The sequence below is a fragment of the Onychostoma macrolepis genome, chromosome 10 (genome assembly GCF_012432095.1).
Source record: "Onychostoma macrolepis isolate SWU-2019 chromosome 10, ASM1243209v1, whole genome shotgun sequence".
Classification (NCBI taxonomy): domain Eukaryota; kingdom Metazoa; phylum Chordata; class Actinopteri; order Cypriniformes; family Cyprinidae; genus Onychostoma; species Onychostoma macrolepis.
In genome coordinates, this window is record NC_081164.1 from 21,482,156 (window position 1) to 21,509,602 (window position 27,447).

At 33.4% G+C, this 27,447-nt stretch overlaps 2 protein-coding genes across 4 annotated transcripts in view; one reads left to right on the top strand and one right to left on the bottom strand.

Annotated features, from left to right (window-relative positions):
* The window catches only part of epb41l4a (erythrocyte membrane protein band 4.1 like 4A), a 59,587-nt gene extending 53,901 nt beyond the window's left edge, over positions 1-5,686 (bottom strand). The window contains exon 1 of the mRNA XM_058788327.1: positions 5,149-5,686. Coding sequence (XP_058644310.1) covers positions 5,149-5,247 — 99 coding nt within the window. The 5' untranslated portion in view covers positions 5,248-5,686. The remainder of the gene's footprint in view (positions 1-5,148) is intronic.
* Positions 5,687-7,408: 1,722 nt separating this feature from the next.
* The window catches only part of apc (APC regulator of WNT signaling pathway), a 48,633-nt gene continuing 28,594 nt past the window's right edge, over positions 7,409-27,447 (top strand). Inside the window, exons 1-3 of one of the 3 annotated variants that reach the window (XM_058788645.1) lie at positions 7,409-7,624; positions 8,467-8,523; positions 17,422-17,574. In XM_058788645.1, the coding sequence (XP_058644628.1) occupies positions 17,440-17,574 (135 nt within the window). In that variant the 5' untranslated portion in view covers positions 7,409-7,624; positions 8,467-8,523; positions 17,422-17,439. Of the gene's footprint in view, positions 7,625-8,466; positions 8,524-12,403; positions 12,490-17,421; positions 17,575-27,447 lie in introns of those variants that run through there. The other 2 variants (XM_058788647.1, XM_058788646.1) reach the window with 2 other exon arrangements.

The following is a 27,447-nucleotide window of genomic DNA, read 5'->3' on the forward strand; positions in this document are numbered from 1 at the left end:
TACATCACACACACACACACACACACACACACACACACACACACACTTAATCCCCCAATAAACACCAACATCTATTCTATATGAGGACATAGACTTCTATTTTTCATATAAGCTAAGCTAAAAATACCGTTCAAAAGATTACAAATAAGATAATTAATGTTTTTATTCAACAAGGATACATTAAAAAATGGACAGTAAAGACATTTATAAAGTCGTAAAAAATTTCTATTTCAAATAAATGTTGTTCTTTTGAACTTTCTATTAATCATGAAAAATAAAATGCATCACATTTTCCACAAAAATAAAGCTATTTTCAACTGATTATTATCAGAAATGTTTCTTGAGCAGCAAATCAGCATATTAGAATGATTTCTGAAGGATCATGTGACACTGAAGACTGGAGCAATGATGCTGAAAATTCAGATTTGATCACAGCAATAAATTACATTTTAATATATATATATTTGCATAGAGAACACTTATTTTAAAGTGTACTAATATTTCAAATTTTTTACTGTATTTTTGATCAAATAAATGCATCCTTGGTGAGCAATGAGAAACTCATTTTAAAAACATTAAGAAATTTTACTGAGCCCAAACTGACTGGTGTAAATACTACAGACTAACCCAAACCTTAAAAAGCAATCTTAGGCCTAATGCTTTTTAAAAATAAATATATATTTATTTAATCCATTAATTGTTTTTCGAAATATCTTATATTGAGCTTACATGGGGAAAAGCTGATACACAAAAACGCATATTATATGAGCTGCAAATGCATGACACGCTCTCTAGTCTGCAGTTTATTTCTGTCTCTCGTGGCACATTGTCATTACAAGATGAGCGCCAGATAATGGGCTTAAAAGGTCAGACGGCACAACAAAACATTCAATAATTTCACTCTGTCCTCTTCTGTACTGTATAATTAGCTGATTAGGCTCATCAACATTATTAATGTGAGCTATGAAATGTGCTTGTAAGTGAACATGTAAAATAACGAACACATGCCCATTTAGGAATCCTATTAAACACATCAATGAGGGATTTGATCCAGAGCTTGCATTAGTCCACCTCAAATCCAGCCAGAGGAAATCTGCTCTCTCTTATCACCACGGTTCCTCAGCCTTTGTCTGGAGCAGCCGGCACACTCCCAAACACCACACACACCCTCCACCCGCGCTGATGGATGGGTGTGTGTGGAGGACGAGTGAAGAACCAGCGGCCTTAAACACAGACTAATACATAATACACATTTTCCTTCACCCAGAGCAAAAAGTACATATATATATTTAATGTATATATATATATATATATATATATATATATATATATATATAGGATATGTTAGAGTCCAAAAGTCTGGTAATACCATGGTACTATCTATCTAGCTAAAAAAAAAATGTACACACACACAGTATATTATATATATATATATATATATATATATATATATATATATACACGTGTGTGCGTGTGTGTGTAGGGCTGCGATATATAATCTCTGGGATATATATATATATATATATATATATAAATTAGTTCAGCAAGATGTACCTTTATTTAACAAAATTAAAACTTTTATTCAGCAAGGATGCATTAAATTGATCAAAAGTGACAGTAAAGACATTTATAAAGTTAAAGATTTATTATATGTGTGTGTACATATATATATATATATATATATATATATATATATATATGCCAATTACATTTAATATTTTAAATGCAATAAAAAACTAAAATAGTATAAAGTTTTAATAAAAGTCTGACAAATTCAAGACAATTAAGCACATTTACGTTTCAAATGCCTTATGTCATTTTCATTATTCTCATTAGTTCTTTCAGTATACCAGAAAGAAATTGACTTTTTAAATTTTATTTTAAGCATAAATGAAATGCCGCACAACAAACACTACCACAACATACTTTACGTAATTAGCATAAAATACGTTTTATATTTATTTATTTATTTGCATTACATTAAGAAGATTTGGTGGTTTAAATGTGTTTAATTGTCATGAAAATAATAACTTCATAAATAAAATAAAATTGACTTCTTTTAATTTACTTTCTATTTTAGAGTGACCCAGAGATTCATTCAAATATCTGATATCACCACTATACAATGAGAACATTTCAATATTCAGGCCAATTTTGATGCACTGTAGCCTCATCCTGAACCCTTGAACTTCACAATAACAGCTTTTAATAATCTTTTTGTTTTGAAACGTGCCAAAGGTCACTATTGTTTAGAAAGCGCTGCCATTCTCTCACAGGAAACACAACAGAGAACACAGTCTAAATCTGGTCAGACTCTAAATAAATGTCTCTCTTTGTCATTTGCAAACATCAGGAGAGCATCACCTTCGACTCAAGCGCGGCCTCTGAGCTGCTGTCTTTGTTTTGTGATGATGAAAACATGTGAGCCGTTCTGTTCCTCACACACAACTACACACACCACCGTCTGGGTCAAATCAATGAGGCCTTTGTGTCGTGAGTGTGTGTGTGAAACGCTCAGCGTTTTATGTGTGTGAGCATTTCTGCATGTGAGCAAACGTGTGGCTTTATAAGCACAGATAAAACACTTAAATGCAAAAATACATTCACTGCTAATTTTTAGTGTTAGTGCTGGAGGTTTGTTCACATGCAGCAAATATTAAAGTTGATAAAAGGGAAGAAAACACCTAGCAACCTGCATAGCAACATCTTGGCCTCAAATTTTATGCGAAAATACAAAAAATTTATTTTTGTTGTTTTAGAGGGAGTTGTATTATCAATGTCCTTGATGGAGGAAAATGGGGCGTCATGCTAAGAACATCCAGACAAGCGTGACAGATGGACACTTTCATCTCAAAATCTGTTCCTGAACTCTACAACCATAAACTACATGTCCGGCAATGTGCAACAAACTAATAAAACTCTAAAGAAAAAGCATTTCTGAGCCCTTCACACTGTTGTTTTTACCTCCTCTCTGCAGATAGCAGCTAAAAGCTACACTGTTTTGCAAAAACGTGCCGTTTAAACTTAAAAGACTGCCCATTTTTCAATGTTTTGTAGTCCTCATGTTCTGTACATTAAAGACCTGCTAAAGATCCTCCAGTTCAGCTGTCCATTAACTATTCATAGCAAAGCAGCAATACGATATCTGACGTTACTCTGTTCAGAAAGACAAACATGCTGCATGTGAACGAATACAAAAAGGGCAGTCATTTCCTAACTGACAGGGAACGTTCTCTCAAAGTTATATCAAGACTCTTCCAGGAACGTTAATCAAATGTTTGTTCAGAGTTATCTGAGCTTTAATATTCTATATGAATATACTATAATATACTATATTAATGTTCTCAAATATTAGCACAAAACGTTATTAATACATTGTTAATAGAACATTTTATTTCTGAAACGTTGGATGTTCATCTAACGTTTTTTTTTAAATGTTACTACTTATTTCATAATGTTCAGGTAACATTCAAAAGTAACATTCCCATAATGTTTGGAAAATTATAAAGTTAAATGTTCCCTTAACATTCTAAAAAATAGAGCTGTCAAACGATTAATCGCGATTAATCGCAAAATAAAACTTGTATATGTGTGTGCACTGTGTATATTTATTATGTATATATATAAATAAGAAAATGCATGCATATATTTAAGAAAAATATGTTACGTTTATATATTAAAGTATATTTATTTATAATATAAATTATATGAATAAATATATAGATCATGTAAATATTTTCAAAATATACATTGTATGTGTGTGTATTTATTAGTGCTGTCAACGATTAATCACATCCAAAATAAAAGTTTTTGTTTACATAATATACGCATGTGTGCTGTGTATATTTATAATGTATATATAAATACACACACATGCATGTATATATTTCAGAAAAATATGTTATGTTTATATATTAAATATATTTATTTATAATATAAATTATATGAATCTAAATATAGACATGTAAATGATGTAAATATTTTCAAAATATATACTGTGTGTATTTATATATACATAATAAATATACACAGTTCACACACATATACTATGAAAACAAAAACTTTTATTTTGGATGAGATTAATCGCGATTAATTGTTTGACAGCACTACTAAAAACATTTGAAAAACTTTACAATTTTCAGACTTTTTAAACTTTCTGAAATAAAGTTTTCATAATCTAATGGAAACATTAGCATATTGTTCTTAGAACATATTTTTTGTTAGTTGGGATTCAACTTCAACCGATTTGTCCATTCTGGTACAAATATATCAGAAATAACAAAAATATGTTCTTTAAATTGAATAAAAGTTGAACATTTTTTAAATGTTTTAAAACATTTTTTCTTGGTTATATACAAACGTGAAGGGAACATTCCATTTTGTCATTTTGAAAACATTATGTGAACGTTACTTTTGAATGTTTTCTCAACGTTCCGAAACAAGTGGTACCTAACATTTAAAAAAAACATTAGAATGTCCAGCTAAAATGTTTCAGAAAAACATCCCGTGAACAATGTATAAACATTTTCCTATATGTTTTTGTGCTTTATTAAAGACCAGATAGCTTTGAACGAACATTTTAATAACGTTACTGGAAGAACATTTGTTCATAACTTTCAAGAACTCTGCCAGATTGTTAGCAAAAGTTCTGAAAACGTCCCATAAACATACCATGTCCACAAAACTACAGCAATCCCATTATACATTTCAGTTAGTGTATAGGTTTAAAGGACCATATCTGCTTTATATGCAATAATATTTCATGTACAGCACTGCATATCAACATTTCTGCATCCTACACAATCATCCTAAAACATAAACCCAGTGTAGTCCCTGTTCAGCCAACTATATATAATTAGGCCGGTCTCGTTGTGTTTAACCAGATCATCTGGTTACTGTAATCTGGTTAACAGTGTGCTGAGCTCATGGCTTCAGGGTGTGGACCTCTTCAATATGAACACAACATTAAATACAGACACAGAAACTGGACAAAATCAGCACGGTGTATATCGAATTACCATGACATTACTTTGCAGCATATACCTATATTCTTCTTTTGTGTGTAGAAAGAAAAGCTGACTCTACATGCCCTCTGGATCAGGATAGTTCGTTTTTGAGGATATAATTCCTTATAAAAGCATCTTTTACCTTTATTCCCTGCTGTTGGGTGGTTAAAATCAGCTTGGACTCATCCAAGAGCAGAACCTCACAGTAAAACTCCTCTTGGACTGAACAGAAACAACTCATCTTGAACTAGACAGAAGATCCACAAGAGTTCTGATCCAAACTGAAGAGCCTACAGAAACCTCGGGATGTTACAATCCATCATCCAGCTCCTGTCCTCCTTTGTTACATGTTCTCCGCTTCAGTCTTCATGCACCTGATGTTTGCACCATCAGAATGTCCCATCTGAACTCATATGAGGAAAAAACTCTATGTGGAAAGGCTCATCGCGCTCCTGAAAGTAAATCCCTGAGCCTTTACATCTGTTTTGGGCCTGTAGGTGACTTTAGCTGGTGGTGTAGGGCTGGATTGGTCCGAGTGTCCCATCAAAACCTCCTGATTCACTGAACGTGTTTCACTTGGATACATGCTGTGTGTTGCCAAGCAGCTCGAGCTGTTCATGTGTGTGACTCCTCCCTCGAGCACGCGCACACATCAGTGTCTCATGAGCAGCACTGTCCTGCCACCTGTTGGAAACTCAGCGCATCCTCTCCTCAAAAAATGCTGTCAGTGATCATTTATTTATTTATTTACATTTTCTATTCTGCATAATGATTATTTATAATAAAACAATTTAATAAACAAACAATGCTAATAAATAATTGTGAATAATATAATTTAATAGATTTTAAATTCAAATGTATTCGTTTAAAAATAGTTCAATAAAAATGTTAAAATCTTAAATAAATGATTTATGATAAAATACATATGTTCTTCTTAACTTGGTGTGAGCAACATAAATGTACGAAACGCTCTCTAATAAGCTATTAAAAATCTAAATATCTTCTATATGTCACTGAATTCTATTCAAAATTCATAAATCTTTAATAAAGTCTATTGTTGCTCTATTCTAATTTCTACTATCCAAATTACACTATAATTAACTGTGCAAACTCTATTAATTATTTATAATAAAATAATTTAATATAGGATCTAGATAAATAATGTTAAATATTGCATAATGGTGAATAATATAATTTAATCAGTTTTAAATTCAAATGTATTTGTTTAAAAATAGTTCAATAAAAATATTAAAATCTTAAAAAAATAATTTATAATAAAATACATTATGTTTTTCTTAACTTGCTGTGAACAACATAAATGTATGAAACGTTCTCTAAAAAAGCTATTAAATATCTAAATATCTTCTATACGTCACTGAATTCTATTCAACATTCATAAATCTTTAATAAAGTCTATTGTTGCTCTATTCTAATTTCTACTATCCAAATGACACTATAATTAACTGTGCAAACTCTATTAATTATTTATAATAAAATAATTTAATATAGGATCTAGATAAATAATGTTAAATATTGCATAATGGTGAATAATATAATTCAAATTGATTCATTTAAAAATATTAAAATCTTAAATAAATAATTTATAATAAAATACATTATGTTCTTAACTTGCTATATGAGCAACATAAATGTATGAAACGTTCTCTAAAAAAAGCCATTTTATTCAAAATATCTTCTCTACGTTACTGAATTCTATTCCAAATTCTGCTCTAAACTAATTTAATAAAGTCTATTGTACTCTATTCTAATTTCTACTAAATTACACTATAATAAACTGTGCAAACTCTATTAATGATTTATAATAAAATAGGATCTATATAAATAATTTTAAATATTAAATAATGGTAAATATGATTCACTACATTTTTAAAACAATTTAATTTAAAAATAATTCAATAATAATAATAAAATATTAAATAAAATGATTTAATTTAAAATACATTATATTTTATTCTACTTGGTGTCATCAACATAAATGTATGACGTTCTCAAAAAAAATTATGATTATAATTTTTTTTTTTTTTTCTGCAAAAATGATCCATCGCATTTAAAACACTAAATCAACTACAGTTCTTGCTCCTGTTGTTATATATATTAGGCTCCGTCATGCAGTGCACACTTTCAAAATCTTTCTGTCTCTTTGTTTAATTCCTTTTGTTGTTGCGAGGACAGTAATGACAATTAAAAATAACTATGGTTATCTTGCTTACTTTGTAAATGTATTTAGTGCAGTGATCAAATGATTATTTGTACCGTATTAATAACACTATTATTGTTTATCATCATCCACTACATTATTGAAGAGACTAAAGCAATTCTTCTGCCTGCCACGTGGTGTCGTTTTGAGCAGGTAGCTCACTGCGCATGCGCAGATCCTGACTCCACTAACAATATGGCGAAGCGTCGCGGGGACTGAAGCTGCTGAGCAGAAAATCACTCACACAAAAGAAGACAAAGTTCCAAACAAACCCATGATCCAATCAACAAACCGAGAAATATCCGTTTATTGAGCTCCAACAATATGAAATCACGGGATTTATTCCGGCTTGGGCGATAAACTCGAGTTATTTAGTGGAAGAGGACGAATGTTTGTGCAGGTAAGACTTTAAATAGCTTCAGTATTGTTTATATAAACAACATAATCTCAAATACGCGTTAATATACAGACATTTCTGTTAATAATGCTTTGATTATGTTTATAAAATGCTGTGCTCTTAAAACAAGGAGTGTTTTCTCAAGCTAACGCCTGAAAAATTGTCTGTTTATGTGTAATTAAGTGTTAAGAGTTTATAGAACAGCTGTGATATGAGCACTCATCCATCAATATTAAATAAAATCATATCAGTGCAAATGTCACATATATATATCGTATTTTACTGCTCTGTACTGTTTAAAAACCTGCAATTTACATAAAGTTAACTATATACTCGACTATAACATTATCTCCTATTTCTCTCCTTTTTCTTCTTTTTTTTTGTATAAAAATGTCAATATATTTAAATTTACATTTTATTATTTTAATATATATTTCTTTGTTAATGTATTGTTTAAATGTATATATATATATATGTGTGTGTATATATATACACACACACACACAGATACAAATATACACACACACATACTACATCTACTAAAATAAATTTCTACTAAAATATTTGTTATTGTAATTCCATTATATTTTATTTTAATAGTTTAATGTATGTAATAACACATTACTTTTCTCTAATAAATTGTTACTACCCTAATAAAGTCTACAATGATATCGTACTCTGATAATATGCTATACTTCTCAGAATTCTCTTAAATTATAAACGGCTTTAATAAAGTCTATTGTTGCTGTATTCTACGCTGCTCATCTCTACTGTGCACTGTAATAAACTGCTCTAGCAGTCTGATAACCTCTACATCTCTCTGATAAACCTGCTGTTCGTTACAGGAGTCCAGCAGTGGATTTGCGCTGCACCCCTTGGCAAGTGGCCTGCACTGGCGGACGGTGAGGAAAACTTTTTTTAACACACAATCTCTATGATGTCTTTAAGATGAAGAAAAGTGTTGTTATTTTTACCTCTCCCCTGCTGAAGCATAATAGGGGTTGTTTTGCTTTGATGGAGCCTGTGAAAATGGTTTGACGTCAGCTGCTGTTGTCGTGTTTGCTCTACCTTTTTAAGATCTGTCATGAGAAATCAGCGACGTTGTAACTAATCACCGACTACACAAGCAGTTTTGATATTACTGCTTAATGTTAGTTTATTTTGCAATGATATTCGGTATTGGATTGTTCATAATTGTTAGGAATATTGTACAGTTTTGCATTCTGTTGCTGGTGTATTTGTTTGTTTTATACTTGAAAGCTTTAATCCTTATTTATTGTATTTTGCATGGAAAAGAGTGACCAGTATTGAAAAAATGTCCATTTGTGTTCCATGGTAGTAAAAATCAGGTTTGGTTTCTGTGGGTCTTAAGAAGACTTTATTCCTCCTTCCACAAATTTAGGCCTAAAACAGTCTTTAATCAGAAATTAAATGAAAAAGTCATTGCATTAAATCTTATAAGCAGTGCAAAAATACTTCCTTAGTACTTTTTCGTTTTTCAACACAAATATCTAAGCATCCTTAAAACAAGAGACAATTACTTGTGATGCAAAATATATATAAGTCTTGTTTTCTGAAAAATCGAACAAAATTTAGTTTATTATAAGACTTCTTATCTTAACGTAATTTTGCCCCTCAAGTAAATATATCTTGATTTAAGAATCTCTTTTTCTTTTCTTTTTTTGAATTTTTGAATTAAATGGTAGATCTGAGATATTGAGATCTGTTGGAATTTGAATAGTCAAGTCAAGTCACCTTTATTTATATAGCGCTTTTAACAATACAGATTGCGTCAAAGCACTTAACAGTATCAAATTGGAGGATAGAGTGTCAGTAAAGTATAATGATAAGATTAAACACTCAATTTTCAGTTAAAGGCATTTCATTATTGAATTCAGAGATGTCATTGTCTAGCTCAGTTTAGTTTAAATAGTATCTGTGCAATCAAATCGGCGATAATCGCTAGAAATTAAGTGAATACAAATACAATAATGGAAAGTCAATGGATGTTTTAATTTTTATTAATGGTCTTCTGAATTCTTATTGAGGTTTAATTGAGCAAAAGTAGGTTAGTTGAATCTACTTTTCATGTGCACGACTTGTTTGACCGTAACTAACCTTGTTAATATTTAATCTAGGTTTAAAGTGAGTAAACGTGAAGTGAGTCACAGATTTGGCCTGTTTGGTGTATATTTACAATATATTGTGCAAAGTTGCTTTCAGATAGCTTCATGTGTTATTTTTGTGTTATTCAGTTGATTGAACACACATTGAATTAAGTATGTAGTATTATATATTTGTGTAATCATGTTTATATCCTACATATTCTACACTTCATTGACGCTAAATGAGCAGGCATACTTAAAGAAGGAAATTATAGATTTAAGTTTTTTTTTTTTAAATGGCACAAAACATTAGCCTTTCCTCTTCTATTTAGAATGTTTTCCCACACAAGTAAGAAAAAGTGCGGACAGTTTCCCATTGAATTGCTCCACAAGAGAGGACTGACCAACAAGAGTCTCTGCCAATGTCCATTTTTCAGCTCTCAAAGACCCAAAGCTCATTTACATGAAAAAAAAAAACACTTCCAGCGTATATAGAGAAAGCCCCCCGTCCGTGTTTTCTATTCACCACCTCAGTTTGAGACGCAAATCACAGCCACTTATAGAGCATGATTTATTATTCACAAAGGCTTATTCAGGAACTCTTGAGACTGTAATTGCAACGATAAAGTTGTACAGTAGCAGTAAACGCACAGTAATGGACATAATGCCACTGCGAACGAATAGTACAGATTATGGACTAAGAAATGTGTTATTTGTTTAAGACAGAGATTGATGCACTTTTGTTTATTGTATTCGGTGAATTCCGCCTTTTTGTTGTACATGGTTCCATAAAGAACCTTTAACATCTGAAGAACCTTTCTGTTTCACAAAAGGTTCTTTGTGGCGGATAAAGTTCTTCAGATTATAAAAAGGTAAGCAAGAGATGGTTCTTTAAAGAACCTTTGACTGAATGGTTCTTTGTGGAACCAAAAATGGTTTTTCTATGGCATCGCTTGAAGAACCTTTTGAAGCACCTTTATTTTTAAGAGTGTACAAGGGGGTTTTACAAAACCCTTTATGTCCTTTCCATTTTGGAGCAAATGTTATGTAGCCTATGTATTGTGTTTTGGCTTCAAAACATCTGTGAAAGGACAAATCATGTCTATAGACCACCTTTTTCACAAAACACAAGCAGAACAAATTTTGGTGTAAATCGTACGTAAAACCATTTGTCCCAAATGGCGTAATTGAAAGGTTTGCATATATTCGTCCTGCTCGAGTTCCATTATTGTGCAGGCAATTGGTTATATATTTGTGGAAGTGTTGTAGACTTGTGCTTCTTGTGTGGTAAATTTAGGAAGAATTGTTGCGTAATCTGTAATCATTATGAATGAATGTAAATCATGTATATCAGTCGTACTTTGTCTGTGTGAAATGTCAGACACTGTGTCTTTAAAATTGGTCCTTTTTTGTACATAAATGCACTTTTTGAAATGTGGTTGGATAGATTATATTATTGCTTCGATTGTAGAAAAAATATATACTTAGACTAATTTAGAAGAATTAGACTAATTGCTTTTGTTTTGTATTGGTCATTTGGAAGTCAGTTTGGATAAAAGTATTATATGAGAAAATGTAAAATGCACGTGACTATAATTATTAAATTATTAGTTGTAATTCATAATTATAAATTAAATGTTAACGTTATTAACTTAATGGCTAGCAAATGTGTAACTTAATTAACTTCAATTTTTAATTTCATATTATACATTCTAAATTCCATTTAATAATTAAATGCCCGACACGGCAGATAACTTAATTGTATGCAATTATAATTATTAATTGCGTATCATTATTAAATGCATAATTGCATTGCATGCAATGTTATATGTGTATACTCTTGTGCACCTTGCAGGAAAATGTAATAATTGGAAGAATTGCTTGTGTTGTTGTAAATGAGTCATTTAGAAGTCAGATTGGTAATTAAATAATTTATTTATTAATAATTTATTTATAAAGGTAAATTATCATTCTAAAATTAGATGTTATAAATGATTTTTTAAAAATGTTATAACATTCTAAATTACATAATTTAATTTAAATGAAATGAATTTATTTATTAAAAATAAATGTAATTAAATAAAAATTAAATTAAATTCAAAATTACAATTTAATAATTAAACTTAATTAAAGCAAATAATTATTAATTATATACCATTATGCAATTATTTATTGCATACAATTATTAAATACATAAAACATTATACACAATTATTAAAGTTATTGTTTATCTGCCTATATATGCATGCAGTGTCAGACATCATGTCTTATAAATTAGGCTTGTTTGTACATATCATCTTGCTCTTTTTTTGTTTTGTTTTTTGTTTATGGGTTTTTGGATGTTGGTAAAATTTCAGTTGCATCTGTCTGTTTGTTTGTGCATTATAACTTTGCTTTAATGCGTTGAACATGCATCTTCTATATGCTTCGTAATTAGGCTGCCAAATTGATCCATTTATTGTATATTTGGTCATGTGACCTTCAGCCGTTTTGACCCATCTCTGCATCTCCAGCACCCCATACGCCCGGGGCGCACTGCTTCCCCCCACGAGAGCTTTTAAAGCCAGTCAAGGGAAGCAGCTGTACAGTGGGGCAGAAATCTGGCCAGCCACCATCAGCCACTGCACCAACACCGGCCTGGGCTGGCTGCCTTCTGATTGGCCGAGCCCTCGCCCATGTGACTCAGGGCTGGCTGGATGCTCTCCGGCAACTGACACAGTTGATGGGTTGCTGGGATGGAGGCTGTCACTGAAGCAGAATGGGGTAAGTCTCCGTTTAACACCCTGATCTCTCGATGCAAGCGTGCAGATGCGTCGTCTACTCTTCCAGCTATTCAGCGCGGAGGAAATAATAGCGCGTTTGTTTGTGCGGTACAGCAAGGCGGTGCCGATAAGCCTTTTGTTTTGATGGCTGGTTATTGAGAGGGTGTGGGGGGATGTGCATAGACCGGGATTCTGGCTTTATCATGGGGATGCTTAAAAAGCCTCTTTTGTGCTGCGCGAGGACAGATGCACGAGCAGGCTGATTATTTATAGCGATGGACACGGATTCCACACTAAATGTAAGCAGCAATTGCTCCTGTCAAGATGGAGGGGCTGTTGCAAGAAAAGGTTTTTTTCTGATTTAGCGAACAAAGCAGATGTTTAATGCTGGATTTGTTGGTGCAAAACACCATTTTGGCTTGGTTAGATGGTGCATGTGAAACCGGGATGTTGTCGGTCACCGTGTCTTTGTGCGCGGAGGGAAGGGCATCTTGACTGCAGGGAATTTTAGCATCTTGCATTGCTGGAGAAGAGGTGACTGCTTTAATGCATCAGAAGCATTGCATGCACAACACTGCACCTCTGGTGAATAAATGCATGCATGGTGGACATTTGGAGAATGCTTGCAATTGTGAAATAATGCAGATGCGTGCCGTGAAGGTGCACACATTCGTATTTTTAAAGAAAGTGTTGAAATATTAATGAGTCTTTCTTCTTTTCACTCCTCCCTGTTTCCTTACCTCGAGCCTTTTTGCTGAATAGATGTCGACCATTTTGCTCTGTCTACATGCCAGAGAGAGGTTTTTAAGTATATGTGACCCTGGAGCACAAAACCAGTCTTAAGTCGCTGGGGTATATTTGTAGCAATAGCCAAAAATACATTGTATGGGTCAAAATTATTGATTTTTCTTTTATTCCAAAAATCAGTAAAGATCATGTTCCATGAAGATATTTTCTAAATTTCCTATTGTAAATATATCAAAACTTAATTTTTGATTAGTAATATGCATTGCTAAGAACTTCATTTGGACAACTTTAAAGGCGATTTTCTCAATATTTTGATTTTTCTGCACCCTCAGATTCCAGATTTTCAAATAGTTGTATCTCGGCCAAATATTGTCCTATCATAACAAACCATAGATCAATGGAAAGCTCATTTACTTAGCTTTCAGATGTATATGTATATATCTCAATTTTGAAAAATTGACCCTTATGACTGGTTTTGTGGTCCAGTGTCACATATTTTAATTGCATTTTCATGACTCTTCATTATGGTGGATTTATAAATATGAAATTGTGAAGCTACACTCAGCAAGATTAATATTTGTGAGCATAAAATGCATTGTTATATACATTAATTTCACTTTTAATGGCGTTTTATTACCTTTAAAAGTGCAAGCGTTTTGTTTATTCACAAAATGTGTGTCATCAGATGTGTGTCAGCAGATTTCTGTGGCAATTGGACTCATTCTGCCCTCATAACAGCCTGAAGAGTGTAACGTGCTATTGGCATTAAATCATATGCATCCGTGCTGGTTAATTAGTCATGTTGCTTTGTAATAGCAAGATCTTGATGTAATTATGTGGATTTTGCAAAAAATATTTTGGATCAAACTATTCGCATTCAAGGTGTAGATTTTTGTCAGAATTGCCTGCATTTAATTGCTTTCAGAAATCTGACCAATCTGCAATAAACAGGCAAATAGGAATATCTAAATTTTTTGGATAAATTCTGCTTCCTAATGGCCATGGATGCCCTGGAAACAGTGGCAGAATCCGTAGCGGAGTCACATTGATTGGACACAGCTGCAAATTATCCCTGACACATTGACTGGCTGCTTGCAATGTAGGCTGTTGCTGTTGGTTAATGTACAACCAGGTTAAACATAATCTGGTGAAAGTGGAATGGAAGGAATTCAGTTTATTGTGCATGTTGTGAAATGGTCACAACATGCACAGTCACTTTTTCATTTGAAATTTTTGCCCTGTGCAATTTTTATTTTGGAAGAAACTGATTTTGATGGCAAATGCACACATGCAGTTGCATTGCTCATAAGTATTAAAGATCAGTGTTGTTGTTTTTTTTTTTGCATGCAATATCTTCGTTCTTCATTCTTCATTTTTCCTTTCTCCTTTCTCCTTTCTCCTTTCTGCTAGAAAATCTGTATTTTGAAAAAGTTGCAATATTTTATATCACAGGCCATTGATATTCCTAATGCTGAGTTGCCAATAATTTGGTATTTTGGCAGAAAACTAGTTTTTGAAGGCAAATGCATATAGTCGCATTGCTCATAAGTATTAAAGTTCTATATTTTTTTCTTATGCATGCAATGTTCTTTTGTCCATTACATGTTTCTGATAGAAAGTCTGTATTTCGATAATATTGCAATATTTTACATCACAGGCCATTGATATTCCTATAATGCTGAGATATAGGCCTAGTAATTTGTTATTTTGGCAAAAAACTGTTTTTGAAGGCAAATGCACATAGTTGCATTGCTCATTTGACACTAAGTATTGAAGTTTAAAGGGGTCATATGTTGTTGCTAAAAAGAACATTATTTTGTGTATTTGGTGTAATGCAATGTGTTCATGCGGTTTAAGGTTCAAAAAACACATTATTTTCCACATACTGTACATTATTGTTGCTCCTCTAAGCCCCGCCTTTCTGAAACACGAGATTTTTACAAAGCTCATCGTTCTGAGAAGCGAGGCGTGCTCTGATTGGCCAGCTATCCAGTGCGTTGTGATTTGCCGAATACCTCAAGCGTGAGACGGAAATGTTACGCCCCTTACCGTATTGTGATGCCGTGTCCTGGCGCGACAACACAAAAACAATAAAACCCAGTACAAACGAAGCATTTGTTGCATCCAGTGTGGACATAATTACTGATTATAATGGCTTATACTGTCTTTTTAAACATTACCATGTCTGCATTTGTGATCGGAGAAATGACAAACAACAAGCACTAACGTTACTCTACACAGCTCATAACTCGCGTTTGAATAGTCAGTGGCAAATAATATGAAAACATACTTACAGGCTGTGAGTCAGAAGCACCAGACTGTCCTTGCAAAGTTGTAATTGCCCCACTTTATAGAAACAGTCTTTGAGCACAGCTGACAGGCTACTCCCAGGTTCAGGGAATAGTCCTCCGTAAAATGCGATGCACACACTCGAATATTTGGGTTCAACTGTTCCGAAACAGTGTTAACCACTGATTTCTAGTTGTGTCCTCTTTTGGAAGCCCAAACAAAGTAGTTTTGCTTTCACAACGAGAAACAGCGTTTCCAGAACATGGCGCCGACGGCAGCAACAATACTACATGTGGGGGCGTGTTTGAATGAGCCGTTTTAGGGGGGCGTGGTCGAGTCTTATTCTTTATAAAGAATATCTCTTTGGTTTTGAGACTTTAGTCTTTGCAACTTCAGGGATCTTATCTATGCAAAAACAGCTTGAAACACTCCAAAGAGAAAGGAAAACTTGAAATCGCATCATATGACCCCTTTAATATGTGATTCCTCAAATCAAGTGTGTTGTTGAGGAGAGATGTGCTTTTAATTTACTAAGTGATCACACTCACAATTTTCACCTGCTGGACCAGAAAACAGGTTCTTCAGAAAGTGCAAAAATTATTTTTTCCAATTGCAGCTGCAGAAATCTAGAGTCATGCTGAATAGGGTTTGCTGTTGATCTTTAGCATGTCAGTGGTAATTTAGTGGCGATGTGCTGATAGAATTTTCCATTTGGTTGATCAGGCCTTCACTTCAGGATGGAGATAAAAATAGGAACTTCACCGCAGCTCCACGCTCTCGATTCACGTCACTTTGCCTCTCAGAATTGTTTGCTTGACTGGACTCACTGCATGGGTAAAAAATGGCTGGCGGGCAATCGGGTCTGCCATCCATCCACACAACGTGAGGCACGTGTGTTATTGTATTCTTCATCAGTGGCATGACCTGGTCATTGACTACATGGCAAATATCAGAGTTCAGAGGATGATGCTCACTCATGAATGACTCTTGACACTGATGGGCTTTTACAGAGCAAACGCAAGAGGAAACCCTCGGGCCAAACCCTTATACGTGTGTTAAGAATCATGTTTTGCGCTTTATTCTTTTCACTGCATGCTTATTTGGATGGAAAATCTTCTCCCTTATTTTTCTCTCTTTCTGCTAGGAGGAAAAAATAAAATAAATATATGTATGTGGTGTGTGTGTGCACGTGTATATATGTGTGTGTGTGTGTGTGTGTATTTATAACAATTATTTAGAGCACATCTGCAAAAATGCAAAACATATTATTGTAGCTTTAGTTCCCTTCACACTTTAATTATTTCTGCTTGACCAAAATCCAAATATAATTGCACAATATATATATAAAAGTTATGTGAATAACAAAGAGAAATTACATATAATTGTATTGTGATCCATATACTGTTATATCACCGCCATTGCTGATTGTGCAGTTATTTTTGTTAGCTAAAATTTTGCAAACATTAATCATTCTTTGATTTTTAATGTTTTTTTCTGTTTTTTGTGATTTTATTTTAAATATTTTTAAAGCACTTTGAATCACCATTGTGTATGAAATGTGCTATAAATAAACTTGCTTGCTTACCTTATTTCTTTGATTGGTTATTTTGTCTCTGAACTTGAAGACTAATATAGTGGTCAAATCAATTAATCTGCAAATATTTAGCCTTTTTTATAACTTTATAAGTGTCATGGTCAATTAAAGGAATAGTTGGTTCAGAAATGAATCTTATCAACCTTATTTAGTTCCAACCCTGTGCTCCTCTCTAATTGTCTTATATATCAGAATTTTATGCATCTTTTGTCCATCCTGCTCTCTATATTTTGGCATCAGCCGTATTAATCGAGCATCACCCTGAACCACACGTGATCGTTCCTCTGTTCTTGGATGCTGTAGGTCAAGAGATAGTACAAGATGGCTGCAGCATCTTATGATCAGCTGCTGAAGCAAGTGGAGGCATTGAAGATGGAGAACTCCAACCTGAGACAAGAGCTCGAAGACAACTCCAACCACCTCACCAAACTGGAGACGGAGGCGTCTAATATGAAGGTATAGCATGTGTTTATGTCATACAGCAGCCTAATTGTATTCTTGAGAACATGAAATCAAAAACCAACTCTGTTTACCTGCTGAACATGTGTTTCTTGAGTCATAGAGCCACCACAGTGATGGTATATTTTAATAAGCCAACATTGTAAGTTAGCATCAAACTGGTTCCTTTGGCTGTGAAAGCGACTATTGAGTAGACGAGTTTACCTGTTTGATGTGATGAATGCATAAATGTAAATATAAATGATTTTTAATGTCCCAGACAACCTCTGTAGTCCAATCTCTGTTGTCTAATCTAGCCACTTGTTATTTTTCAAGACAAGTAAAAGCTTTAAAAAAGCACAAGGTGGTATTATTGATATTTTTTATGTCGTCAAATAACACATGAAAAGATCTTGAGTTTGTGTTCGCCACAAAAACGTCAAAAAACCCAATGATTCAAGATGATACACCCGGAAGTGCTGAATTGCTTGTTTCAGGGGTTTTTTGGCCTACAAAAATATGCAAATAATGTGCATGAATTATTGTGCCACATTATTCTGGAGAATGAGATCATTTTCATAATCTTTCATTGTGATGTAAGGAAAAAATAATATTGACTTGAGAATAGAGGTCTGCATTCCTGCGGCTGTACCGTGGGACCCGACCAGATTTCTTGCGACGCGGGATTTAATTCCCGAATAAAACGCGGTTGCGGTCGGTAACTCTGGTGCAATTTGAACGGGAGCGGGCGGTCTAACAATATCCGGTTCCTGACGTCTTTTCAGAAGAACATATCTGCGCTTTATTCAAGCACCGGTACAGCCTGCACGCGCACGCCCTGCACACATGAACCAGTGCTTCGTTTTATTTGCGAGTGTCTGTGCGCAGCATACGCATAAGGATGCTCAGAGCAGGCTAGCCTACCAGTGAATATACGGCCCGCAGACAGAACAGGCAGGTTGTCCATGAGTGACAGAGCAGAATAAAGATGGAGCAAAGTGTGGAAGCACTGTCCTTGAAGTACGCTCAACTCGGTTTTGTTTATATTTTGCTTAGCCTATAATTTTAAATAACAGATGTCGAATTTATTTATTTTTCTTCCGTGACACTTTTCCTAGGCTAGCTACTGTGTTTACAGCAAGATGTTAAACAAATTTAGTATTTTGACAAGACGAATAAAATTATAAAAGGCCATTTTTGTACAACCTACATTTTTTCCCCCCTCTGCGACACTTGTTCCTATTGTGTTGTAAAGGTTAAACAAATTGTATCCTGACAAGACGAATAAAAATAAGGAATACAATTTTTTTACATTTTTATTTTCTCTGTGACACTTTTTTTTTGTACTGTGTTGGCAGCAAAATGTTAAACGAATTTCGTGTCTTAAGATACAAAATTTGTTTAACATTTTGCTGTCAATAAAAGACTCTTGACGACGAATAAAATAACAAATACAATTTTGTGCAGACTACACTTTTATTTGTTAGCCTATCTGTCTTTCTTTCAGTAGAGGAAATTTAAATGTGTGATTCTGGAAACGAGATCTAAATTTAGCGGGAACGGTCGGGTCGGGAAGAAAATTGTTGAAAGCGGACAGCGGGTGAACAAAGAGTAAATATATCGCGGGAGCGGGACTTAAAAAACAGTCCCGCGCAGACCTCTACTTGAGAACTTGCTAGCCGTAATTTGTTTGTTCATTATTTCATTAAAAACAGGCAGAACAAATTGGGGAAAACGCATTTAATTATTTTAATGATTTATTATTGTTATTTTATATACACATTTAAAAAAATTATCAATAAAAATTACTGAACAATATTGAACCTAAGGTATTTCATTAAAATAATTCTGATTTATAAAATGTATATAAAATTATATAATATATATTTATATTACATATAATATAAAGTTTTAAAAATGTATATAAAATAACTATAATGGTATAATTATTATTAATTTATATAAAAACAGTATGATTAAAATACTAATTTACAGTTGTTTTTCTTTGATTTAAAATGTTAGATCATAGAGCTCTTATTTCTTCTTCGAGATGATTTGGTTTGGTTAACAACAGATATTTAAATTATTCTCTGTACAAACATGAACAGATGTTCATGTTGCTTTTAATGAATGCACATTATAAGGTGCATTCTTTGCAATTTTGATAATCATGCTAAATCAAATCACTTCTCAGTCATTTGCTAGAATTATTAAAATTACCTTTCAACTGGCGAGTAACATTGTTTCATATACTCACATTTGGCACTCGGCGATATGTTCATTTTAGGCCCTGCCTACAACAATCTGAAAAAAGACTATACAACTAGACTACGGTATATTTTCTACCTTTAGTCAGTTTGTGTTCAGCCTCAAAGGGTTTGTATTTAAACGCCTCAGCGCCTCATTTTGTCATCCAAACGCTGTATGGTTGGGCTCTCTTTTAATGTCGCAGACTTTCAAGACTAAAAATGTCATCCTCCGCCACTGATTTCCCACTAAGTACCCTTTCTTCTCGCAGCTCCTGACACCAAAGGCAGTATTCGCAGGCACTTCTTTGAGTCGAGCTTTTGAAGTGGAAACGGCAGCCTGCTAGGTGGGCATTAAGAAATTGGATGTGACCTGGCAGTCTCGGGAGGGAAGACAAAAAAGGGTTTTTGAAAGAACTTAAGGCCCAAAATGAATGTGCTGAGACATTAGAAGTTGGCTAATGTGCAAGTTTTAGAGCAAGACTGTCAGCCCGGATTGCCTGCCCCTATTTCAAGACAAGGTTCAGACGAGTTCAGGAGAAAGATATGTGGCGATATTTTGGGCTGAATTGTTGATCAAGTTGCTGAAACGGGTCGCTGTCACATCTCATGCTGTTTAACACGTGCGAAAGTCTCTTGAAGGGATTTTATGTCGCTCTGAAGATGTGAGATTGGTGTTGCTAAGGAGGAATCTTTGAAGCGGAAGCAGATTTTCTCTCTGTGTGTTCATATCTTGTGTAGTCCTTAAAGGGGAAGAAAGGCTTTTTTTGGTTGGTTCAGTGAATATGATGGGGGAAAAAAGGATGTAACAGCAGTAAAGGTGTTTGTTTTAACTGTTAGCAGATCAGAGTGATTGTTTTTTGATGTTTAATAGCATCGAGTTTGCTGTATGCTTTGCTAAACCGCTCTGATTTGCTGTGAAGACACTCAAAGTCAACATTTTACTTTCTTAATGGGCAGTATTTCTGATGTGAAGATGTAGGGTGAGGCATAATTATCTATAGAGTATTGATTGGATCATGAACATGCTTATGTTTCAAATCTATAGTCATAAATATTTTCCTTAACTAATGCGAATTGTAGTTTTAACTGGCTGCTGTAGTAACAGTAGCCTTAAAGCGATTGTCCACCCAAAAATGAAAATTCTGTCATTTACTCACCCTGTTCCAAACCTGTATAAGTTTCTTTCTTCTGCTGATCAAAAGAAGAGATTTTGAAGAATGTTAGTAATCAAACTGTTTAATGTCCTCAGTGCAGTTTTTTTTATCAACATTTTTTATTTTTCATATATAACATCCCAAAAAAATAAATAAATAAATAAAAAACAACAAACAAAAACAACAGACACGTACTCAATATCTCAAAGTCCAGTCAAAAGGAGGGAGAGAGGGAAGGACAAGAAAAACACAAAAGTCACTCCTTTATACAGTCACGTATATCAAAGAGAAAGCACTGCCAAGCATCAATGGTAGAAGGCTTGGCCCCATTGATTCGTGCTGTTGTACGTTCATAAGTCACTATTTGCAGGAGGCTACGGATCCAATATGTTTTTCCACACATGTGCGGTGTAAACCAGTTTTGTATTATTGTCTTCTTCTCAGCTGTAAACCCATACTATGGAAATCAATGGCTATCAGCAACTGTTTGGTTACCAACGTTCTTCAAAATATCATCTTTTGTGTTCAACAGATGATAGAACCTTATACTGGTTTGGAACAACTTACAATAATGGATAAATTGTTTAGAAAACATGCTGTTTTCTTTTATTTGAGCAGAATACCTCAATAGAGATCTCTGAACAGTGTTTTCAGTGTTTTACATAATGTAGAGAGAGTGTGCATGGTTGCCAGGTTGGGACGATTAAGTAAATCTCTGGACAGAAAATGTATCATTTTATGAAAAAAGCTCTGATTGGGGGATTTAAACTCTTGACATCTGGCAACCGCAACTATGAAAGCTTGTGGAGGCTTGTTAATGCAATATAATGCAAATGCCATTTAAAAATGAAATGTTTTCAGAAAAAGCGGGCAAGTATCGCAGATGATTATGCTTAATTAATCGAGAGAAGCAGAAATTGTTATACTATTGATTGTGCAGCCCTGAAACTTGATATCTGCCAAAAAGTGAAGTTCACAAGTTGAAATATTATGAAAACTTGCACTTGTTTTTCAGAATAATAATGTGCACTGATGAGTTAAGTGAGACCAGGAATGTCAGCTAAGTAAAAATGATCCCTTTTGATTTCATGTTGACTTTAAATGTTGACTTTTGCATGCATTAATTTAATGCCCAAGAAAGGACCTTGCTCTCCAGATTTCCTTGTCATCCTGACTTTGGATGCCTCGTGCCATATGCGCTCTCTGAACTCTTAAATGCCCTGTTTCTAAAAGTAGGCATCCATTCGCTTCTTAAAAAGAGTGCAATCGTATTTGCCTGCGTTGGATCTCAGGAAGTTAAATCCTGTTGATGTTTGTCTTATGTAAGAGCTTTTGGACGTAACCTCTTTCATCAGGACGATCTGATATTGGGCACATCCAGAACGCCCTGATGCCAGCAGTTATGCCATCCCTAGACGTAATCATAGTGTTTAAAGCACTTAATGAGAAGTTGGGTTTGCCTGGTGTGTTTTTAGCTGTGACAGATGCTGCGGAGGCCAGAGTTCGCATGTTGCCTTCCAGTTATGAGATGCTGCTATTTCTAGCACTGCAACCACTAATCGATAAAATCGCTAATGATTATAATCAACAGCCAATTTCATTATCGATTAGTCGGCTCTTTGTGCTGTGCATGGAGACCTACATGAGTGAACCTATGCTACTTTAAATTGGCTCTTAGTAGTTTAATAGTTTGTTAATTTTTGGTTATTTAAAATAAATACAATATAGCAAGATTTAAATTCAGACGATCATTTGTACCATCTTACACACACACACACACACACACACACACACACACACACACACACATATATATATATATATATATATATATATATATATATATATATATATATAGAGAGAGAGAGAGAGAGAGAGAGAGAGAGAGAGAGAGAGAGAGCACCATATTGCCTTTCCTTAAAAACACTGTTGAATATAAATGTTATAATTTGTATATAAAATAAAAAACACATTTTAAAAATAAATTATATATTTAAATAAAGAAATATATTTGTGTGCATTTTTATGTATATATATATATATATATATATATATATATATATATATATATATATATATATATATATATATATATATATATATATATATGTATATATGTGTATATATATATATATATATATATATATATATATATATATATATATATATATTCAGATACACATACATCATATATATTCTTATAAATTATGTAATGTAATATTTCAATATATATGATGTGTGTGTGTATATATATTTACACATCATTTTTATAGAAATGAGTGTATTTTTGTTTTAATTTAGTATGTTGTGCAAGTATGTATGTATATACTAGGGTATGTATATACTGTCAACGTTAATATTTTTTTTAGGCAAATTAATCGTTTGATAAGCTTTGACCCCAACTTCTTGCCGTCATCGCAACGCGGAAGGTTATCTATCATTGTGTGATGAGGGTACAGCGAGCCAGTGTTGCCAGGGTAACGTTAGCGGCACAAGTGGGCTATTTTGGAAATACAGTTGCAGGAAAAATTACAGAGCCGTGGGTTGCGTTTTTTTTGGGCAACTTTTATAATGTACCACGGCCGCCCAAGGTGTACATAGACAAATTAAAATTAAAATAGATCATTTTACTAATGTGTATTATACTTGGAATGTATCCCTGGCAACTTAAGAACGGAGAGGTGGTTGTAACATCACAAACAACGTGAGTTTCAGCAGAGCATACATGTTAAGGCTTTTACACAGCAGAAATAAACATGACAACAGCCACTATAGATTATATAAGATAATAAACACACGATTACGATAGGTAATGTACATCTGAAATGCTCATTTGTGCAGTGATTATAAAAGGCTATAAATAGCATATTTTAGCAGCAGTAAACGACCAAATTACACGTGATCGCAAAAGGAAGTTATTACAAACACTCGATGGTGGTTTGAAGTGAGTTCTGAGTAAAAGTGTACTATTCATCTCATAAATTGTCTTATGAAGCATGATGCTAATATTAGCTCTAATGCACCTGCAGAACAGGTCCAATTCTTCTTTATAATGCATTTTGTCATAATACTTCACGTAAGGTCGCAAGAATGTTTTGTTGTATTTATTTAGAAATACTTTTGATAATAGTTGGGTAAATGTATACTGGGATTGAAGCGATGTGGCTTGGTAAACATTTTATTGCCAGTATAAAGGCTGATAATGGCTGAATAAAAACAAAAGAACAATGATAAAAGAATAATAAGGATTATGTCTCATACCTGGTGGAAGTGTGAAAGGTTCTGTTTCCTTAAACTAGTTTGTCATGCATTTAATCGTGATTAATCCCATCCAAATTAAGTTTTTGTTTACATTATTTATTTTTAAAATATTTACATGTTTTACATTTATATATTCATATTGTAACATTTCATATTATGTATAAATATTCTTAATATATAAACATAACGTATTTTTCTTAAATATATTCATGCATGTGTTTGTATTTCTATATACATAATAAATATACACAGTATACACGCATTATGTAAACAAAAACTTTTATTTTGGATGCGACAGCACTAAAAAAATATATATATTTCCAGTTAATGATGTTGCAATGAAGCAGAACTTATTTGGATATGATATTTTCAATCGTTTAGTCATGATTTGCAGTAAATATTCGGTTTATTGTATATTCCTTAGATCTTCCATCAGCTTTTATTTGTTATTTCCAGGTTAACATGTGCTGCCCTCTATCGATGAAATGCTGTGAAGAACGCAGTATTTTTGACAAAGTCTGTTGAATGTCTTATCTTGCCGAATAATGTCTCTGTCTCTCTGTCCAAGGTATCACTGCTTCAGTGTTGCAGTGGCACAGAAACGAGGTTTTGTCATTCATCAGAAATGCCCTAAAACACTTACATCAGTATTCGCATAATCTACTCGCTCTAGTTTTTTCAGCATCATAACCATTTTCCTATTTCTCATGGAAGTGTTCGGAGGCCCCTTCCGTTTCCCAGCCTGTGAGATACTCACGGCTTAATTTAGAGAAGCTCCCTTCCTGTCTTTGTTCGTTGGATGAATGCAGCGCCACTTCATCCTGCAGTCGCTTCCCTTCCCCTCCGGCCTGCTCAAACAAACATCTGCAAGCAGAAAATAAACAGAGTGTCTGGGCTTCCCCTCTCCACACTCGCAAATCAAACGCCCAGCAAACAACAAACCGCTTTAGCGGAGTTTAGCTGTTTTGGTTAATCAACACGCGAGAGCAATGCAAGATTTAGCAGCATGAAGAGTCGTTTGGGTTTTCAGAGGAGGAGAAACATGGTCCTGTCTTCCTAGTTGCTTAACTTGTCATGCTTGGTTAGCAGGCGTGAAAACTATGTCACAGGAAACTGTAAAGCGACAATCACAATTAAATTTTTGCATTTTTAATTAAATTTTTAAAAACTTTTAGCTGTCTAATCAAATTATGATCAAGGTGGAGTGTAATTATGGCTGATTTATCACACTGGAAGTAGCAGGTCAAGTCTAACGCATTGTACTGTGGGATTGGGCTGCACAATTTAAAAAAATCAGTCTGTTTTCTTTTTCAGTTTGATGGTTTAACATTTGAAAATTAGGGAATTAAGTTTAGTATTGTAATGTAAAAATAAAATTATTGTATTATTTTTAAATACTTTTTATTTTACAGTGAATTATTACATAATTCTTTTTAGTAAATTTATATTTTTATTTAGTACTAATAAATATTACATTTTATTTAGTACTACTAAATACTAATAGAACTAAATTTGTACTAAATTACTAAATATACTAAATATATATTGTGCAGTACTACAAATAAGCACAGCAAACCTGGAATGTTTAATATTGTAATTTTGTAATATAAAAATATTTATATTGTATATTTCTGAGATGTAATGTAAAAATAAAATTTATATTTTTAAAATACATTTTACAGAGAAATATTATTTGTAAATAGTATTTTATTTGTATTTAGTGATAAAGTAATATTAGAACTATTATTATTATTATTATTATTATTATAGCCATATTAATATATAATCACAAAATCTTGGCCAAATTGTGCAGTAGTATTGTGTGTGTTTTTTTGTTTTTTTATATAGTATAAAATTTTAATATTGTAATTTATGAGTTGCAATGTAAAAATACAATTAAAATACAATGTAAACAATACTATTTTTTATTTTAGTGTTTAATATTGCATAATATAGTTTATATTATATTTGAGTAATTTTTATATTTTTATTTAGTACTGGTAAATTAATATTAAGTTGTTGTTATTATTATTATTTTGGCCAAATTGTGATTAAATGTATTATTTTGTGCAGCACTACAAATAAACACAGCAAACCTGGAACGTTTTTTTTTTTTAATCCAATTTTAATCATAGAAGTCGCAACTGTTTTTTCCCCCTAAATCATGCTGCCTCATTCTCAGATACCGTTTTCATTTTGGCAAATCTATTTGGTCTAGATATTTCTATGCGTACAGACAATTGCACACTGTGCAAAGTACACATACGATATACCGCAGAAATAAAAGCAGCTTTCACACAGACTACAAAGAAGGGAAAGCATTCATTGCTTGTTTCTTTATCCCACTGCACCTGCTAGCTAAACCAAGAGTAGGCTGTCATTTCCAATTCGAGCTGATGTCACGGTGCCAGTGGTTCACATGAGTCACTAAAGGTGTGTCGTTCTGTTTCACGTTCATTTCTCTTCAGAATGCTCCTGAATTATGACACAAATCTTCCATGATCTGGTCACGTTGATGATGTAGGTTCCCTATGCTGTGTGGTTCACTTTCTCTATGGATGAGCTCAGTAACATCTAATAACGATGCCCACATCATATAGAGCTTCCCAGTTCCTACAGTAATGACTCAGAATGCTGTAATCTTCTCATAAAACATCTCTGCTGGATTTACTGGATGGAGTTTGCACCTTGCCCAGACAAGTGCAGGGTTGGAGGGGGAAAATCTGCATAGACCTTGCCTCTTCTGTCCAGAACTTGTTTTCTTAATCTTTAAAGTATTTTGTAGGTCTAGATGGGGTGTTCGTGGGTGTATAATGTTCTCCAACATCATTTTTAGGTCAGTTCTTAGTAGTGATGCACCCAACTGTCAGCCAGGGTTATTATAGTTCACTAAATCTAAAGGTATTAAAAAAAAAAGAAAAAAGCTTGTTGCTTGAAATAAAATAAATATTAATTGAAATAAAATAAAATTCCAAATATTAATAAAAACTATTATAGTATCTCGTAGGGCTGTGCAGTTAATCAAAATACAGTTTCGATTTCGATTTTGGCCACCCATTCTGCCTCCTTTCCTGCGGTGAGCTTTCGTTTGTCCAAAAAAACAATTTCACGTGCAAATCAGTAAATCCTGTAACTTTTGCAAAATGGGACATGCTCGATTGATTAAAGTTGATTAGATTTATTCATGTTTTTAAAAGCACGAAACTTGTACTGTTCCATTGGAGGAT